We start from the raw sequence: 19,661 nt of genomic DNA on the forward strand, positions 1-19,661 counted from the left end.
AGAAAAAAAGGAACATTTTCGGCATATTATGCTTTATTATTTCAAGAAAGGTAAAAGCGCAACTGAAACGCAAAGAAAGATTTATGCCGTGTATGGAAAAGGTGCTGTGACTGATCGAACGTGTCAAAAGTGGTTTGCAAAGTTCCGTGCTGGAGATTTCTTGCTGGACGATGCTCCTCGGTTGGGCAGACCAGATGAAGTTGATAGTGATCAAATCAAGACATTAATTGAGAACAATCAACATTATACCATGCAGGAGATAGCCGGCATACTCAAAATATCAAAATCAAGAGCTGAAAAACATTTGCACCAGCTTGGTTATGTTAATCGCTTCGATGTTTGGGTTCCACATAACTTAAGCAGGAAAAAACCTCTTGACCTTATTTCTGATTTTCTAATTAAACGTAAATGTTTCGTTTTTAAACAAATTGTGACGCGCAATGAAAAGTGGATACTGTACAATAATGTAGAACGGAAGAGATTGTGGGGCAAGCGAAATGAACCACTACCAAACCACACCAAAGGCTGGTCTTCATCCAAAGAAGGTGATGGTGTGTATATGGTGAGATTGGAAGGGTGTCCTCTATTATGAGCTCCTTCTGGAAAACCAAACGATTAATTCCAACAAGTACTGCTTCTGAACTGAAAGCAGCACTCGACGAAAAGCGTCCAGAATTAGTCAATAGAAATCGCATAATCTTCCATCAGGATAATGCAAGACCACATGTTTCTTTGATGACCACGCAAAAACTGTTACAGCTTGGCTGGGAAGTTCTGATTCATCCACTGTATTCAGCAGACATTGCACCTTCAGATTTTTATTTATTTTGGTCTTTACAAAATCTCTTAATGGAAAAAATTTCAATTCCCTGGAAGACTGTAAAAGGCACCTGGAACAGTTCTTTGCTCAAAAAGATAAAAAGTTTTGGGAAGGGCTCCCCTGGTGGCACAGTGGTTGAGAGTCCGCCTGCCGATGCAGGGGACACGGGTTTGTGCCCTGGGCCGGGAAGATCCCACATGCCACGGAGCAGCTAGGCCCGTGAGCCATGGCCTCTGAGCCTGCGCGTCCAGAGCCTGTGCTCCACAACAGGAGAAGCCACAACAGTGAGAGGCCTGCGTACCGCAAAAAAAAAAAAAAAAAAAAGTTTTGGGAAGATGGAATTATGAACTTGACTGAAAAATGGCAGAAGGTAGTGGAACAAAACAGTGAATACATTGTTTAATAAAGTTCTTGGTGAAAATGAAAAATGTGTCTTTTATTTTTACTTAAAAACCGAAGGAACATTTTGGCCAACTCAATATTTAAAAAGCAAGGTATACTGAGTGAATTGTATGGTATGTGAATTGTATCTCAATAAGGCTACTTAAAAACGCCAAGTTACAGAACATTGTATATATGATACTAACATTAATGTAAAAAATAACATGTGCACACACACCACTCAAATGTGTATACACAAGATGCCTGGACAAGAAACAGGTAAGTTAACACTAGTTGAATCTGCGAAGAAGTTTGTTGAGGACACATGTAGGAGGGAAACTTTTTACCACGCACCCTTTTATACCTTTAATATTATGAGGTTGAGCATGAATTACCTATTCAAAAATTAAATTTTCAATATCAATCTAAAAATCCCATTTCTCAGTATTAATAAGGCATTTTTCATGCTACCTATCCAAACAGCAGAGAAAGGACTGATTAACTGACTACATAATACATTTGACATCAATCATTCATCACCCTGTGATTTCTAATTTACTAATCTTGAATTTTGATTCAAATCATTTTCATCTGTTAACTCTCAATCTAGTTTGTAAACCTTTGAAGACAGAGGCATTTTACACCATTTAAACATTTCATATGATAGGAACTCAAGTTTCAAGTATTAATACATGCCAGGCAAAAGGCTAAGTTCTTTGGACATCATTTCCTCATTTAATTCTCAAAACATCTATGTGGTTGGTATTATGACTGCATTTCATAAATTAAGAAATTGAAGCTCAAAGAGACTCAATAATTTGCTAAAAAAATCACCCAGCTAGAAAATAGTGGAGCCAATATGCCAGCTCAGATCTCTCTGATTTAAGCCCAATTTTATGGTTTTTTTAAAAAATATTTATTATTTACTTATTTTGGTTGCACCAGGTCTTAGTTGCAGCAGGCGGGCTCCTTAGTTGCGGCATGCGAACTCTTAGTTGCAGCATACAAGTGGGACCCAGTTCCCTGACCAGGGATCGAACCCAGGCTCCCTGCATTGGAAGCGCAGAGCCTTATCCACTGTGCCACCAGGGAAGTCCCAAGCCCAATTTTAAATACCAAGATGAAGGACTGCTTTCATGTGCACACTCTATCTCTCTTACCATTTTCCTCTTACCTCACCTCCTCAGCCTCTTTGCTAGCTCTTCTTCCACCCAACCCTGTAAATACAGATATTCATTAAGACATTCACTAAGGAGACTTTGGCCTTCTCATCCTTTCACTTGTACCAAAGGCTTTTTCACTTCCCAGAATCCAATTATTGGCAAATCCTGTCAGCTCTACCTTCAAAATATATCCAGAATCAAATATATATATATATATATATATATATATATATATATCCAGAATCTAATCCCTCTTGTCTTTCTTTCATACAGATCATTGTAAAAACTCTTCAGCCCTTGAACCTCACTATAGTTTATTCTCAACAAGGTAGAGTGATCTTTGACAGTTTAAGTCAGAACATGTCATTCCTCTATTCAAAAATCCTCCATTGGTTTCCTATCTCATTAAGGGTAAAAGCCAGAGTCCTAATGATCACCTCTAAGGTCCTCTTATAATACTTTGCACAAGGCTCACTCTTTCACATCCTTCAAGTCTTTGCTTAAACACCACCTTTTCAATGAGGCCTTCCCCCTAGTCATCCTATTTAAAATTATAGTACCCTTCTCTTCCCACTGTACTCCCTCTTCCTATTTTTCTCTACAAATCACTATTTGACATACTATAAATTTTACTTATTTATTGTACTTTCCCCTAATATAAGCTCCAAATATATATATACACACACATATATTTATATATATACACATATATATTTATATACACACACACACATATATATATATATATATATATATAGGCTCCATGAAAGTAAGAATTTTGTATTTTTCTTTTTGCTTTGTTCACTGCTGTATCTCCAGTGCCTATGGTAGCTGGCACATGGTAGGCAATTCATAAATATTTCTGAATAAGTCCCAAATCTTTATTATCAGCACTCAGCTCTTTTTAAAAAACTAATTTTATTTATTATTTTTTATACAGCAGGTTCTTATTAGTTATCTATTTTATACATATTAGTGTATATATGTCAATCCCAATCTCCCAATTCATCCCACCACTATCACGCCCACCTCCGCTTCCCCCTTTGGTGTTCAAACGTTTGTTCTCTACATCTGTGTCTCTATTTCTGCCTTGCAAACTGGTTCACCTGTACCATTTTTCTAGATTCCACATATATGCATTAACATATATTTGTTTTTCTCTTTCTGACTTACTTCACTCTGTATGACAGTCTCTAGGTCCATCCACATCTCTACAAATGACCCAATTTCGTTCCTTTTGATGGCTGAGTAACATTCCACTGTATATATGTACCACATCTTTTTTATCCATTCATCTGTTGATAGGCATTTAGGCTGCTTCCATGACCTGGCTATTGTAAATAGCGCTGCAATGAACATTGGGGTGCATGTGTCTTTTTGAATTATGGTTTTCTCTGGGTATAGGCCCAGTAGTGGGATTGCTGGGTCATATGGTAATTCTATTTTTAGTTTTTTAAGGAACGTCCATACTGTTCTCCATAGTGGCTGTATCAATTTACATTCCCACCAACAGTGTAAGGGGGTTCCCTTCACACCCTCTCCAGCATTTGTTGTTTGTAGATTTTCTGATGATGCCCATTCTAACTGATGTGAGGTGATACCTCATTGTAGTTTTGATTTGCATTTCTCTAATAATTAGTGATGTTGAGCAGCTTTTCACGTGCCTCTTGGCCATCTGTATGTCTTCTTTGGAGACAACTCTCAGCTCTTAAGCAGGAGACCCACATTTCCAAATGACTACTAGATATCTCCAAGTGAATATCTCAAAGACATTTACGCCCAAAACTGAACTTATCTTCTCTCCTACAAAAAACTGGCTTCTCCTCCTCCTCCCAACTTAGACTAAAGGTATCACTACTTGGCGTCATCTTTCATTCCTCCCACATCTAACTGATCTATAAATGCTTGTAATTCTATATTCCAAATTTCTTTCAAATTCATTCCTACTCTAAAAGCCACTACCTTATTTCAGGTCTTAGTAAGTTTATTCACTTGACAAATAGTTACTGAGTATCCACTGTGTGTCAAGCATTATCTTAGATACAGGAAAATAATCATAAGCAAAACGGAAAGAGTTCTTGCTCACATGGAGCTTACAATCTAGTAGGGAAACAAGGCAATCAATGATCATATACATAATGTTCAACTGATTTTAAAAAAAAGAAGTACAATGTCCTATAAAAGCGTTTAAAAAGTGGTCTGACCTTGTGTGTGGATAGATGGAACCCATCCTACCTAAGGGTTCCTTGGTTAAATGATGTTTGACCGATATCTGAAGGGCAACTAACAGTTAATTAGACAAAGGTATGGGGGATGGGGGTGGCAAGGGCACTGCAGCCAAAAGCATGTGTAAATGTTCTGAGCACTAAGGTAAAGAAAGGCAGTTGTGCACAGTGATTAAGGACAGGAATTCTGGAGACAGACTGCCTGGATTTGAGCCACCACTTATTACCTGCGCAACCTAGGGCAAGTTATCCAACCTCTCTGAGCTTCCGTTTTTCCTCAGTTTTAAATGGGGACAACACAGGCATTTACCTTACTGCCTTAGGATTATCATGAGAATTAAATCAATTAATGTATACAAACAGATTTGACCAGTGTTTACCACATAGTAAATGCTATGTAAATGTTAGCAATTAATGAATAGCCATTCTGAGAAATGAAATAAAGCCACTGTAGCTGGAATGTGAGAAACCAAGCTGGAGAGATTGGCAGGCATATAACTAAAGGGTTTTAAGCAGGGGAGTGACTACTGTAATAAAAATCTAGCTGGTGACATTTCTTCCTCTCCAAACCCCATCCTTCTTACTGCCAAAAGAACACAAACTGGGAATTCCCTATAAGTCCAGTGGTTAGGACTCCACACTTTCACTGCCGAGGGCCCGGGGTTTGATCCCTGGTGGAGGAACTAGGATCCCACAAGCCATGCAGCAAAGAAAAAAACAAAACAAAACAAAACAAAAAACACAAACTGATCACATCAGCTCTCCTTTCCAATCTCCAAAGGTTCCCCACTTTCTGCCTACATGACAAAAACCGAACACCTTACACAACTTAGAAGTCCTTTTCAGTATCACTCCAATATACCTCCAGTCGCACAGTTCACCTACTTTCCTTTCCAAACTATCTTCAAACACCAACATATATGCACTATATGCTTCAATATTACAATGTTTCACTGTTCGCAGCACTGTGAAACTAGTACACCCTTCTTGTTCTCTCCTCTGTAGTCCCTTTTCTCACACAGACTGGAAATCTGGTACTATTACAGTTCAGAGCATTTTCACCCACAATTCAGTCTCTCTTTCCAACTGTGTTGGAATGATTCCATTTCTACAAAATCTTCAGAAATTTGCAGTTGATGTGGATTTACATATCAATTCAGGTAGATAATATTTTTCCTTCCTACTTCAAAGCCTGTTCCTTTCCTCTGAGACCCCAAGCTAAAGCCCCAAATTCCCTTTATAAAAATGGAAAGGTTTTTTTTTTTAAAGAGATAAACCCTAGGTCAACCCAAAAGTCAGGATCACACCATCAAGAGCAACAGTGGAACCAAACATTAACCGTCCTGGAAGTCAGAATCAAAGGCATGGGTTCTTAACCAGAGGTCCAGGGCTACAAGGTAATTTGATGAAGCCCCTCAAATCGCATGCAAAGTATGTGTACATGCCTTTTTCTGGGAAAGGGTCCATATCTTTCATCAGAGTTTCAAAGATATCTGGGACCTCCAAAAGGTTAAGAAGTGCTCTAGAGAAAAAGCAAAGACAAGCAAATATGATTAAAAGGATGAACCCTTTTTAGGCTGTCAGGACTGCCTCATGTTCTCTAAGACTACCTGAAATCAAGTCAGAGAACATTATCCAATCAAAATCAAAATTTTTTCTTTTTTTTAAATACACCTTTTCTTTTCTTTCCTTTTTTAAGATTAATTAATTAGTTTTTATTTTCGGCTGCGTTGGGTCTTCGTTGCTGCGTAAGGGCTTTCACTGGTTGCAGCGGGCGGGGGCTACTCTTTGTTGCGGTGACCAGGCTTCTCATTGTGGTGGCTTCTCTTGTTGCGGAGCACGGGCTCTAGGCACGCGGGCCTCAGTAGTTGTAGCACACAGGCTCAGTAGTTCTGGCTTGCGGGCTCTAGAGCGCAGGCTCAGTAGTTGTGGCACATGGGCTTAGTGGCTCCGCAGCATGTGGGATCTTCCCGGACCAGGGATCGAACCCATGTCCCCTGCACTGGCAGGCCCATTTTCTTTTTTAAATACATTTTTATTTTATTTATTTTTATTTTTGGCTGTGTTGGGTCTTCGTTGCTGTGCGCGGGCTTTCTCTGGTTGCGGTGAGCGGGGGCTACTCTTCACTGCGGTGTGCAGGCTTCTCATTGCAGTGGCTTATCTTATTGCGGAGCATGGGCTCTAGGCGTGAGGGCTTCAGCAGTTGTGGCACGCAGGCTCTAGAGCGCAGGCTCAGTAGTTATGACGAATGGGCTTAGTTGCTCCGCGGCACGTGGGATCTTCCCAGGCCAGGGTTCAAACCCGTGTCCCCTGCATTGGCAGGCGGATTCTTAACCACTGCGCCACCAGGGAAGCCCCAAAATCAAATTTAATATAGAACTGACAAATACAGAGTTTTACGTAAGGTGGAACTCCATAAACCAACATAAAATCCATAAAGGCAACTCATAAGGCTGGTGACTTACTCTAGGGGTTTCAAAAATGGAACTAATAAGGGGACCTCCTTGGTGACACAGCAGTTGAGAGTCCGCCTGCCAGTGCAGGGGACACGGGTTTGATCCCTGGTCCGGGAAGATCCCACATGCCACAGAGCAACTAAGCCTGTGCGCCACAACTACTGAGCCCACGTGTGCCACAACTACTGAACCCATGTGCTGCAACTACTGAAGCTTGCGCGCCTAGAGCCCATGCTCCACAACAAGAAAAGCCATCGCAATGAGAAGCCCGCGCACTGCAACGAAGAGTAGCTCCTGCTCGCCACAACTAGAGAAAGCCCCCACGAAGCAACGAAGACCCAATGCAGCAATAAATAAATAAATAAAATTTTGGAACTAATAGGAAGAAAGTATTAGACCTTCCATTCATATTTCCTTTTTATCCCATTCATTCAAAAATTCCTTTTCTGTGTATATTTTATAACATACATAACACTATAGTAGTACATAATTTATACAAGTAAGCATACACATAATGGAGGTAGTTGCTCAACTTTTTCTACCTGTCATTTTATTAGTAGACCACTGATACAATCTACACATTTCAGCACCACCAAGTTAACAGTAACTCCAGGATAACACAAAACCCCACTAGTACAGCTTAGAATCCAATAGCAAGAAACCTAGCAACTTTCACAGAAAGTCTAATTCTTGTCAACTAATAAGTGATTACAAGTATCTCTCTCTGCCCTTACTCTCCTTATACTTTTTTTTTTTTTTTTAAGCTCATCAAACTTTAAAGGATCAGTTTTCAGCCTGGTTTGTCAAAGGTTCCCGGGATGTGACCAAAACATGACCGAAACATGTGATGGGAAAACTACTTGTGAAACCACAAATGTACAACTAATCGAGATACCCTCTTAATTCATCCTAAAAGAAACTACTCTTTTCTTCCAGGAAGATAATAACCTAAACACGAAACATTTATTAAGATTCCCAAGACACAACTTAAACCGGCTTCTGTGATTGAGTGTCACCCAGTGGTGAGACCAAGAGATGCAGGGTCCGTCCGCGATAGGAAATGGGACAGAGGTAACCCTAACCTTGGAAACGTTTTCCCAAAATATTACAGCCCTGAGTGACTTGTCTCTTGGGTGGTGGAGGGCAGGGTTGGGGGAAGGCTGGCGGAGCGTTGAGAGAACTCGAAAAACTTTTCAATCTGGGGTATCTGTGCCTTCACTACCTCTTAAGGTCTCCTAAACCTCAGGCCTCTAAGGGGAGGCCCATCTTCGGAGGGCTCTCCTCAGGTTTCCAAGTTTGTCCCGGGGGCGTCACCCCACCTAAAAAAAGGGAGGGGGAAGCATTTTCTGGATCAAGTTTGAGACCTAGACAGACAGAAATACACGAAGCTGCCATCATCTGCTACCGTGAATCTCAGCTTTGGACAAGAGACTGGAAAGCATTAACCCAGGGAAGAAAAAGGGGTCCTGGGCCCGGCACGGGTCCAAGAGGAGGGGACCACTGACGTAATGCTGTCTGACCAGAAAGGAAAAGAGAGCAGAACAGGTTGAAGGCACTTACACAACCCGATGGGGAAGTGGCGGACGACACCACAGTGGAGGAAGGAGCCGAATAACAAGTAAAGATACAGTAAAACCGTGAGGAGAAATGGGAAATTAGGGAAGGCGTAGTGGGGAAGAAGGGAGGCACAAAAGAACAGAACTACGGCGGGAGCCGGAAAACGAAGTGGAAGAGCCTGCAAGGAAAAGGCGCAAACCAGCCGGCAGAATTCAGTCTCCGTAAAAGTCCGACCCGGCCCTCCCCACCTTCACGGTACCTTCAGTTTATGGAGCTCCACCATTTCAGTCGCCATCTTGTTACCCCTTCACTCCGCCAGGCCCCCACCCGCTGCCTCCGCCTCCGCCTCCGCCTCCGGGAGCTCCCGCCTCGGCGCCGACAGCCACGGTCGGCCAATCGCTGCGGATTTTACTCCCGCCTCCTACCATCAACTCTTTCTATTAGTCAATAGCTGGAGTCGCCCTCACTCCTTCAGGCGGCTTTCCCCACCTCTCTCAAAAGCTGGGACCTGGAGAAGGGCGGGTTCGGCACCTTCCGAAGGACGCAAATGGTGACCAATTGTGAGTCCCGGTGGCAGACCGCCAGCCAATGGGTGGTGGCGACGCTGACTCCGCTTCACCAATAGGGAGAGCGCAGATGGGCCGGGGCTGCTGCTTCCTGGAGACCGCAGGTGTAGAAGCAAGCGTCGCGCCGCGCCCCAAGCTGGACGGGCTTCCGAAGCTGGCAGGTAGGGTTACGGGAGACTGGGAAGCGGTACTAAGGAAAAATGGTGGGACGTGAAAGTGGGGTGCGGGGTGGAGCGGCGGCGAACGACAGACCGAGAGAGGGGCGAAGACGACAGCCCTGAGGGGAGCCGACGAAGGAGAGGGGGAGCCTGGGGGAGCAAGGGGCGGATTCAGCACTAGGGTTTAGGGAATTTTAGGTAGAGGGCGGGCCAGAGCTGCTTCCTAACCAGGCGTCATCAACTTTAGGGCGAGCACGATTTTAAAACGGCCAAGTTCCGACGATCAGAGCCGCCCTGGAGTCGGGACTAGGGCTCCATCTCTCGAGACGCTCAGCTCACGTCCCTTCCTAGTTCACATTCTTGGAGCACCCCACGCTTGAGAGGAAGAATTAGGATGCTGCCTGCTTACATGCCAAGATGACACAGGAGGGGCAAGCCCCAGAGCAAAAGGTGGGGTTAGAATAGATTAGAAAAGGTAGCTTTATCCCCTCAACCTTCCTTAGTGGTTCCTTGATTGTTTCCCATGACCCTCTTCTGGAATTTTGGGTGTACCTAATGTCTTCATGGTTCCTTATTAACTTCTTCAGGAAGGTAAAATGACATACATCTGGTTCCCTTGCTCCTTGAAGCGCGCCAAGCCTATGCTTACTCCTTCAAGTTACAGTTGAAGTGTAAGGATCAGAAGAAAGATTACTGTAATACGTCTCTAAGATGTAGAGAGGACTCTGCTTGCCTTCTAAGTTTTTTTCCCCAAGGCTTCAGTTTTTCCTTTGTGCATGATGGGGAAGTTCTCTCATTCCCAATAGAGTCCGGGGGATTTGGGCTATTCAGGGTACAACTTCGAAGAACAAACTCAAAGAGGGGTTGAGAAGAAATTAAGCTGGACTCCTGCCTGATCCCCCGCTGTGGTAGGATGAATGTCGGGGTGGCACACAGCGAAGTGAACCCCAACACTCGAGTGATGAATAGCCGGGGCATCTGGCTGGCCTACATCATCTTGGTAGGACTGCTGCATGTGGTCCTACTCAGCATCCCCTTCTTCAGCATTCCTGTTGTCTGGACCCTGACCAACGTCATCCATAACTTGGTGAGCACTAAACCATGACCTTTTACCCACCCCAGGCTTTTCCCAACCAAAAACAAAATAAAATCACCAATTATTTGGGGGTTTGTCTTCCTTTTGGGATCTTAGCATACTTCTTGGGCTGAAGGACTGCTTTCTGCCCCCCTCACACTACCCACTTCCCTCCTCCCAGGCTATGTATGTCTTCCTACATACGGTGAAAGGGACACCCTTTGAGACCCCTGACCAAGGAAAGGCTCGGCTACTGACACACTGGGAACAGATGGACTATGGGCTCCAATTTACCTCTTCCCGAAAATTCCTCAGCATCTCTCCCATTGTACTGTGAGTCCAGGGGGAGATACGGGAGATCCTTCAAAAGCCGGGTACAAAGGTCCACAGGGAATCTTTAAAAAAGCAGACTTCTACTCACTTAGACCCTGTGAAGATATGATATACTAGGTCTAAATCTAGAGAGAACAGTAAAAAGTAGAAGACAGTAATCAAGCATTACTTGCTGCCTCCTTGGTGGTAGGGGAATGGAGATGGGACTGAGAAAAGACAAAACACCAAGTAAAAGAAATTATTTTACACTTCCAAAAGAAGTGAATAAATAAAGGCAGAACTGATGTGAATCTGTAAGAACTAACTGAGAAGTGGAAGCAGAAAGGATTCTAACAGTCATGCAGGCTGAAACTGCTTCAGCTGTCATTTGCCACCTGTCATTAACAATAAAAAAAAAAACTAATTTATAAATCTCCAGTTAAAGGTGCTATCTGATTATCTCCCCAACCCCAAAGTAAATGCTGTTAATATAGCTGGAATATTTTCAGATATCCTAGGACTGCACGCAGTAAAACTGGTCATTTAAAATTGAAGAGAAAGTTGCTGGAAAGGCCTGAATATGGATAGGGAAGGCCAACTTCATTCAACCTATTTCTTCTCTCCCCAGCTACCTCCTGGCCAGCTTCTATACCAAGTATGATGCTGCTCATTTCCTCATCAACACAGCCTCACTGCTGAGTGTACTGCTGCCCAAGCTGCCCCAATTCCATGGGGTCCGTCTCTTTGGCATCAATAAATACTGAGGGATGGGGCTGGGGACGTTGGAACAAAGGGCTGTAACATCCCTCCTTTTTCTATACTGTCTTCTATATCTTGAAAGCCTGAGAACTATGTTTCCCAAACTCCCAGTGGAAACTCAACTTTCCCAAATTTTCATTGGAAAATGGGGTTCCCTGGGCCCAGCCCTGCTAGGAGCAGGTTTCTTTGACTGAGGAAAGACAAGTGAGGTAAGGGGCAAATCACTCTCCACAGCAGGAAGCCATGTTGGGGCAGCTTTTTGGTTGATTAAGTTTTTCCATATCATCCACTCCCACCACCTTCCATCCAGCTCTGTTTTACTGTGTATTTTCCTTATAATAAAGATAAGTATTTTCAGATATGGCTACAGTGTGGTCAGCAGGAAGGGTAGGGAGATGTATTCATAAGGCTGGGGAAGAAAGATGCAATAATGACTTACAGAACTACAAAATTTCTCTAAGGTTTTTTTGTCCCCTCTCCCTTGGTCCAGTAGGAGATGCCCTTCACTCTCAGCTAACACTTAGGAGGGAAAAGATTCTCAAATGAAAAAAAAAGGGCTCCAGCTATATGGGCAAAGAAGAGAGGGAAGATACAGGTTGCCAGTTATGTATTTATAGAAAGATAATCCCCTGGCTTTAAATAGATAGATACATACAAATATGAACAAACTTAAAAAAATACAAACCCTTGGATCATAAGGGGGCTGCCGGGAGCCCCTCTATCCTTCCCCCTCACCCAAGGGCAGAGAGCGTGATTCTATTTTTTAAAAATTATTAGTTTTGGCCATCCCTGCAGCAATAAGCACGAAGTTGGGTGATTACCCACAAGGTGAGAGTTCCCACTCTCTGAACTCTATGTATCTCCTATAATTAGGGTTACATGCTTTCTCGTTCTGTCATTTTACTAGTATATTGGGGCAAAGGAGGGGGCTCCCTCCTGAAATGGGTCAAGAAAGAATACAGACACGTTTAAAAAGAGGGGGGAAAGTGTCATCTGCTGTAGAAGCAAAAGACAAGACAAAGGCATACAGATCCCAGGGAATTACCCAGTTCCCACACTACTATGGGAGATATCGTCCAGCCCAGGTCCAGGCCCTAGGTTCTTTGTTCTAGCCACCCCCTATTTCTTTGGTATTGTCAGAAGACAAGATTCAGTTCCTGGGTGCTGGTGGAGGAGGGAGAGTGGTTCCAGGGCTTCCTATAAGTACTGAGTGAACAATTTGAGCTTAAAATTTTCCCTTTTTTAAATATTTAAAAATAAACAAATCAAACTCCATCCTGTGCTGTACACAGCCCTTTTGACTCCCTGACATTGATTTGAGGAAAGAGGGGGTGTGTCAACGTTGGAAAGGCCTCCTCACTTTCTTCCGCCGCTTCGGTTTGGCTTCTCCCTTGGGTACTGTGCTGTTGGGCTTGGAGGCTGCAGTGGCCCCAGGGCCCGGCTGAGGAGCTGCAAAGAAGTTCCCGTTGGACATCTGGCCTGGGGGTACTTGAAAGATCCGGCTCAAGAAATCCTGAAGGTCAGCAGGAGGGGCATCTGGGGTAGCTCTGACAGGAAAACAGAAGACATGATGAAGCAAGAGATACTGGAGTCAAATGGTTACCTATGTTACCTATTTATACCTATTTTAAAGATATACCGAGTCAGTTCCCAAACTCCTTATAGGGTGAGACACCTACATGTCCTAAACAGCATGTCATGAAACCATGTTCAGAACTAGAATAGTGGATAGATTATTGAGAGGAATACCACCTACCTCTGCCGCCCACTGGTGCCTGGCATCCGTGAACCAAATGAGATGTGATAGGGGACTCTGTGGGTATCTGGGGAGATTCCCACACGCTGGCATCCAGCCCACTCTGCAAGCATGAGAGATAATTAGCCAAAATATCACAGTTTTGGCTGTGATATCACAGATGGGCTGGATATATGAGCCCATACTTCCAGAGGACAGAAGTATACCTGTGATGTCATACACCTTTCCATCCATCAGCGCAAAGTAGGTGATCTTGAGGCCCAACAGGCTTGACTCTGCCCAAAAGTCTCCTTCCTCAGCAGGATGCAGTCTATTACACTCAGCACAGTATCTGGCACTCTTAGGTTCCCGATCCATTTCAAACCTCCTGCAATCCAACAAAAGGGCAGTTCCTTAATAATCTATCAAGCTTACCTAGAGCATTGCTGTAGTCTCCATTACTGACATCTCATCATTACTGACAAATATGGTTACTGACTCAGTTGTTACAAATGCCTATGTACACCCTGCCCTCAACCTTCTATCTTAAAGCTAGAACTATTATCTTTTCTTCTTGCTAATTCAAATCCTCAGTCTCTTAACAATATAGCAAAAGTAGAAACCTCAGGGTCTTGTTACTTACCATCTGGATCCCACAACTACTGACAATACAAGGAAGGTTTTTAGCTACCCAATCCCTAAACTGTGGCTGTCCCACTCCTGTCCTATTTAAGTCATACCTATGCTTTCCCTGGCATCGGCTGCACATCATAGTATTCATTGCTTCTTTGAGGTCGTCCTGCAGCTTGGACAGAAACTCATTCACTGACCGGCTCAGCTCATTCTCTGCCATTCGCTTCCTGAGAGAAAAAAGGCTTTGTAAGTCAGAGAGTACTGAGTGAGGGACAAAGGGAGACAGATCTATTGGCTTCTTGAGGCCCCTGGCCAGCTAGACAAGCCACCTCAGTTCTCTCTGCCTCAGAGAGCCTCCATCCACAAGTCCAATGATCTCTGCTATTGAAGATTATTCATTTACCCCACCTGACAATTTCCTAGCTCCAACTTACATCTCATATTCCTTCCGTCTTTCAGGGTTGCTGACAATGTCCCAAGCTGCCCGCAAAACCTTGAAGGCCTCCTCAGCCCGAGGATGGTTATTTTTGTCAGGATGAACCTACCAAAACACAGATTTCATCACATATCCATTCCAACCCTCTCCCCATTTTGGGTCAAAATAACCTCATATCAAAGGGTTCTCCTTCGGGGTCTTCCCTGGTGGCGCAGTGGTTGAGAGTCCGCCTGCCAATGCAGGGGACATGGGTTCATGACCCGGTCCGGGAAGATCCCACATGCCGCGGAGTGGCTAGTCCCATGCGCCATGGCCACTGAGCCTGTGCATCCGGAGCCTGTGCTCGCAACGGGAGAGGCCACAACAGTGAGAGGCCCGCGTAACGCAAAAAAAAAAAAAAAAAAAAAGCGTTCTCCTTCACCATCTTTTTGAAGAGTCAGTATAGCTTAATGGTTAATTGCTGTGGCTCTGCAGACAGATCTGGGTTTAAGTCCCACCTCTGTCACTTATTAGCTGTATGACGTAGAATATTTTATCTATCATGGATTGTTGGGAGTATTAAATGAGAAAACACACGAAGCATATGGCACAGAATCTGGCACTATGGCGATCTGCCGTCCCAGTGTGCCTGGGATTGTCCCAGTTTTAGCACTGAAATTTCATGTCTCAGGAAACCTTTCAATCCCAGGCAAGCAGGGATGGTTGGTTTAGTATGTGTGTGACTACCTGGCACACACGTACTAAACCCTCATCTTTTAACTTTACTGTCAGTCATAAAGTTAAGAGTTCCAACATACTCAAACTCTATTTTCTAACTAGGAAATTCTCATATATACTCAAAACTTCCTACAGTAGTTTGCCTTTCTGTCCCAGGAGTGAAATATTGATAACATACCACGATCCTCACAGGCTTTTTATCCACTTTTCAGCCTTTTCTCCAAGACAGATAATATCCTCACTTTCTACAGCTTCCTGATTGTTCCCATCCACATACACCAAAAACAGAGATAAAGCTAGTCTCTTGACTGAGGCCAAATAAACAGAATGCTATTAAATCTCTCACATTCCCAAACTTATAGAATGTGGGTAATGGTCAATTTAGGGCCTATTAAAGGCAGTGAGAGGTTGTATAAAAGAAGCCCACAGGGACTCGCCTGGTGGTCCAGTGGTTAAGACTCTGCGTTTTCAATGCAAGGGGCACGGGTTCAATCGCTGGTCGGGGAACTAAGATGCCACATGCCATGTGGCACGGCCAAAAAAAGAAGCCCACGGATACTGTGGCCCAGAACAAGAGGGAGAACTTTGGATAGTAGAGCAGGTCTACTGAGGATCAGGGAACTTTACTACAGCTCTATTTCAAGAAAGTAAGTTGAAAATGAGAATTTTTGAATGATACTCCCCAAGAGAGGATGTCTGCTAAAAGACATAAAGGTGAGAAAAGAACTCTACCATTAGTAACAATTTGAGTGTGAACACTGTTCCCCACTCTCAGAATATCCCAGGCCATCCACTAAGGGGCATACATTTCCCACCAAACTTGATAATTTAGTCCTCTGGTAAGTTACAGGCCTGGTACTTTATTGTGCCTTGAATGGTTAATGGAAACTTTGGTTGCCCATTCCCCTTTAGTGTCATGCAACCATTGAGATAATTTACACACTGTGATATTTTACCAGTCAAGTTCCATACACTCAAATAGGCCTCCAATGCAATTTACACACACTACTTACATTCATAATAGCTTTACTTGTATAGAAATGGCATATCTAAAAATAGCATCTGAATAGCTACTTCTTTTCTTTTTTTTTTTTTTGTTTTTTTAAGATGTTGGGGGTAGGAGTTTATTAATTAATTTATTTATTTTTGCTGTGTTGGGTCTTCATTTCTATGCAAGGGCTTTCCCTAGTTGTGGCAAGCGGGGGCCACTCTTCATCGCGGTGCGCGGGCCTCTCACTATCGTGGCCTCTCCTGTTGCGGAGCACAGGCTCCAGACGCGCAGGCTCAGTAGCTGTGGCTTACGGGCCCAGTCGCTCCATGGCATGTGGGATCCTCCCGGACCAGGGCTCGAACCCTTGTCCCCTGTACCGGCAGGCAGATTCCCAACCACTGCGCCACCAGGGAAGTCCCTGAATAGCTACTTCTAAAAGCAATTTGATTGCATGCTTGTATTAAACCATTTCCCTTGAGCATGATACGTCACAACTCCCACCTATACCCGCTTACCAGTAAAAGCAACCATATTTTCATGTATGACCTGAAAATGTATGTACATGCCTCTCCAAGATTTATGTCCCATTCTCCTTTCCTTTCCCACTCTGGGTTGTTGGTCTTGAAACAGCTGTCTTTTCTCACCTGGTCCTGGAATAATCACTCACATGTACTCCCTGAACGTTCCCACACTAGTCCACACTTGCCTCACTGCGACAGACAGTTGGATTTCCCTGTATTCAAAAAACCCTCATTTGTTTAGGAGAGAAGAACTGCCAGGCTTTCTGACTAGGTCTCTTCTCCACCCTACTCAGGATTTCACCTGGTTATTCCAGATGAGTGAGTCCAACACTGTCTAATACACCAGGTTCGTTGATTTTCATTAAGAAAAAGAATCTCATGACAAAAAACTTTAAGGGAAAGTCAGATCCCATAGTAAAGGGGGGGAAAGTCTTTATGACTCTTTCCTAAGAATTAAAGATGCTCTTCGTCTTCAAGTTGACTTTCTACTCTGCCTTCCCTTTATTCCACTCTCCCAAAAATTGTAATAGAAAATAAAATATGGGAACAAAGAACTGGAAACAGAGGGGAAGGGTACTCACCATCACTGCCAGCTGCCTATAGGCCTTCTTCAGTTCAACATCTGATGCCGTGGCTTCAACCCCCAGCACATGAAAAGGGTTTAGCTCATCCTCAGGAACCCCAGCCATGGTCAACAGTCGAGCCACTTCCTCTTCAGGCTGGCAGTAGCGACCACTAGCTACAGGTGCATTCCCCTGCCTACTGGTCCTCTGCTTGACCCAAGGCAACTCCAGCCAACCCCACTGAACTATTCTTACCAGCTGCTGCCACGGCCTGCTCTCTCTCAGCAGAATCAGGCACCGCTGCCAGGTGGGAGAAGCTAGCCAAGAGAAGAGCCAGGTGGCTTTACCCCTCCAACCTAACCGGTCACTCAGTCCTACCAGAAACCGCCAGCCCAACTGTAGACAGCCCAACAAAAGGGCCAGAGCCAGAAGCAGCAAAGCACCCAGTAGCCTAAGAAAACGGGTGAACAGCCCTGCCCCATAGCAAAACCCTTGGCTCAGAAACTGGAACATCACCTGGGCCCTGCCCCCCAGCCGCCCTGCCCAGACTCCAACCCAGACCCAAAAAAGGTCCAGATCACTGCCTTTCAGCTGCCTGCATGCATAGATGAGATGGCCACAAGTTTCCACGTACTCCCCCACTAATACCAGCAGTTCGATCAGCCACCAGAAGCCTGCCTGTCCAAGCTGACACAGTTCCTCTGCTCCCCACAATCCCAGTCCTCTGCGCTTATCTGCCTGACTCCGTTTCCGACCCAGCCGATGTCGACCAGGGGATCTGGGATCTCTGCGTCCACCCTCCCGAGTATCCTCCTTGGCTGGAACGCGGTGCCGTTGTCTCCGGGGTGCAGGTTTCTTTCCACTGGGCACACGTGAAAAATCACTGGGAAACTTAAGAGGTTCCTCCTCATCATATTCCTCTTCCAACTCTTCATCTTCCCCCAAAGCTGGAGAGGTACAATGGTGGCAAAAGTTGCTAGAAGAGCTGTCTCCTCCCTCAGAGTAAGGCCCTTCAGGGATTCCAGGGGTTCCCTGGCAGTTACAAGCAGGTGGAATGGAAAGAAAAGAAGGGTTCCCATCTTCCTGGTAGTCAGCCTCATTCTCTCTTGAGAGTTCCTGGTCCACTCCTGACTCTTCTGAAGATGCCTCACTCTGATCAGGGTCCTCTCCATCCCTAGGGGGTCCTGGACCCCTTGGAGGGCCATGGCTTGGATCTGACCAGTGGGCTGGATTTGGGGGCTGTGTGTACTTAGGACTAGAGTGCTCTGTGAGGCAGCGGGTACCATTAGGAGCAGGCCCAGCTGAGTCCCTGAGTCCTGAGAATGAAAGTATTTCAGGGTCCACAGAGGGTCCTAAAGTCCTGAGGGAGGCACCACCACTGTGGTGGGCTCCACACAACCCTCCTTCTCCGGGGTGCTTCTGGGCCATGACCCCAGGGCTTCCTGAGGATTTTAGGTCACAGCCATCATGGTAAGTTCTGATGCCTGTAACAAAGGTATCAAGGTGGGGATGATCAAGGATAGGATCAAGAGAGAGGTTACATAATCTTAAATTGGGGAGATATATTTAACGGACCCACCTCCCTTGTTTTCCCGAGTTCTTTGGGCATTCATTACCCCAGCAATAAAGCCAATACTACATTAACGACAACCCTGTTCCCTCCCCCCTCCTCCAAATCCCCTTATTTTTTTCTTTCCCCAGAAAGCTATAATGCTGAATCAGGGAAAAAAAGAGGTACCACAAAGGGTGTGGTCCTGGGGTCACTCTTGGGAAAAAAGGAAAGACGACCGGAAAGGGGGCCGCAGACTGCCAGAAAAGGGTGGGGACCGTGCGGTCTTTAAGGAAAATCTGGGGGCGGAGCTTGTGGTTGCCCCTGACAGAGAAAACCGTGAACCCTCGGGCTGGGTAGAGGGGACCAAGGTAACGTACAGAAGAGCGGCGGTAACTCCTCCCCCTCGAGCAGCTGGGCCGAGGGCCAGGGGGAGCTACGAGAGCAGCTCCCCCGGCTCCGCCTCCCGTTCACTCTCTGCTTCCGCCTTCCGTCCCCGCCGCGGCCGCCGACCTGGGGCTACTTCCACCTCCGGGGTCACCGGGGAAGACACGGGAAGGAAAAGTAAAAGCGGTTGGCGGAGGCGCGAGCCAGTGCTGCAAGCGCGGAGTCGAACCAGTGGGGGCGGTCCTGAGGAAGCACTGGCCCCGCCCCTTAAAGGGCTCTCTGCTGCCGCCCTCCGCGTGCTGAAGTGGGATCCCCGAAGGTTGCGCCACAGGAAGCGAAGCAAGTGGGCGCTGCAGCAGTGCCTGCGGACTCGGGGCAGAGTCTCAAGTTCCTCTGGCTGTATTCTTGGGCTTGTGCCGAGACCGGGAGATAGAGGAAAGCCACCGAGCCAGTCTTTTTCCCTTGCAGTCAAAACCAGGGAGCGTAGGGGAGCCACCGCACTGATCCCTTGCTGTAATGAGGACAGAGGCCCTTTTGTATCATGCGGGGGTGGAGCGGAGGGGAGGACGCCCCGGGCCTGGCCCCGCCCTGGCCCTCCTACGCTGCCCCTTTCTTCCCACCAACCCTCGCTCCCCCCCCCCCGCCACCGCGCCTGAC

General features: G+C 45.4%; 3 protein-coding genes across 6 annotated transcripts in view; 1 reads left to right on the plus strand and 2 right to left on the minus strand.

Annotated features, from left to right (window-relative positions):
• The window catches only part of SARNP (SAP domain containing ribonucleoprotein), a 52,565-nt gene extending 43,479 nt beyond the window's left edge, over window positions 1-9,086 (minus strand). The window contains exon 1 of the mRNA XM_027106573.1: window positions 8,862-9,086. Within this exon, the coding sequence (XP_026962374.1) occupies window positions 8,862-8,897 (36 nt within the window). The 5' untranslated portion in view covers window positions 8,898-9,086. The remainder of the gene's footprint in view (window positions 1-8,861) is intronic.
• A 135-nt stretch (window positions 9,087-9,221) lies between these two features.
• On the plus strand, window positions 9,222-11,831 carry ORMDL2 (ORMDL sphingolipid biosynthesis regulator 2). Of its 3 annotated transcripts, none has more exons than XM_027106576.1 (4): window positions 9,222-9,329; window positions 10,239-10,413; window positions 10,583-10,734; window positions 11,342-11,831. In XM_027106576.1, exons 2-4 carry the CDS (start codon window positions 10,240-10,242, stop codon window positions 11,475-11,477), a joined length of 462 nt encoding a protein of 153 aa, XP_026962377.1. In that variant the 5' UTR covers window positions 9,222-9,329; window position 10,239; the 3' UTR covers window positions 11,478-11,831. The 3 variants fall into 3 exon arrangements, with proteins under 3 accessions (XP_026962377.1, XP_026962375.1, XP_026962376.1); XM_027106574.1 differs by having other exon boundaries at window positions 9,225-9,329; window positions 9,574-10,413; XM_027106575.1 differs by lacking the exon at window positions 9,222-9,329 and adding an exon at window positions 9,344-9,776.
• A 231-nt stretch (window positions 11,832-12,062) lies between these two features.
• Window positions 12,063-19,640, minus strand: DNAJC14 (DnaJ heat shock protein family (Hsp40) member C14). 2 transcript variants are annotated; one of them, XM_027106569.1, is made up of 7 exons: window positions 18,998-19,640; window positions 17,087-18,552; window positions 14,275-14,381; window positions 13,948-14,067; window positions 13,435-13,595; window positions 13,229-13,331; window positions 12,063-13,019 (listed from the first exon to the last, which is right to left on the minus strand). In XM_027106569.1, the coding sequence occupies exons 2-7, from the start codon at window positions 18,494-18,496 to the stop codon at window positions 12,809-12,811; spliced, it is 2,112 nt and encodes a 703-aa protein (XP_026962370.1). In that variant the 5' UTR covers window positions 18,497-18,552; window positions 18,998-19,640; the 3' UTR covers window positions 12,063-12,808. The 2 variants fall into 2 exon arrangements, with proteins under 2 accessions (XP_026962370.1, XP_026962371.1); XM_027106570.1 differs by lacking the exon at window positions 13,229-13,331 and having other exon boundaries at window positions 12,859-13,019.
• Window positions 19,641-19,661: the final 21 nt, after the last annotated feature.

This window comes from Aethalodelphis obliquidens, unplaced genomic scaffold (genome assembly GCF_003676395.1).
Source record: "Aethalodelphis obliquidens isolate GAN/ISIS:26980383/991018 unplaced genomic scaffold, ASM367639v1 scaffold8, whole genome shotgun sequence".
Lineage (NCBI taxonomy): Eukaryota > Metazoa > Chordata > Mammalia > Artiodactyla > Delphinidae > Aethalodelphis > Aethalodelphis obliquidens.

Coding starts and splice junctions, on each gene's coding strand:
- DNAJC14 (XM_027106569.1), bottom strand. CDS start 18,496: ATGGCCCAGAAGCACCCCGGAGAAGGAGGGTTGTGTGGAGCCCACCAC. Junction 14,068..14,274: donor AGACGGAAGGAATATGAGAT/GTAAGTTGGAGC, acceptor TTTTTCTCTCAG/GAAGCGAATGGCAGAGAATG. Junction 13,020..13,228: donor GGCACCAGTGGGCGGCAGAG/GTAGGTGGTATT, acceptor TTTTCCTGTCAG/AGCTACCCCAGATGCCCCTC.
- ORMDL2 (XM_027106576.1), top strand. CDS start 10,240: ATGAATGTCGGGGTGGCACACAGCGAAGTGAACCCCAACACTCGAGTG. Junction 10,414..10,582: donor CCAACGTCATCCATAACTTG/GTGAGCACTAAA, acceptor CCCTCCTCCCAG/GCTATGTATGTCTTCCTACA. Junction 10,735..11,341: donor AGCATCTCTCCCATTGTACT/GTGAGTCCAGGG, acceptor TTCTCTCCCCAG/CTACCTCCTGGCCAGCTTCT.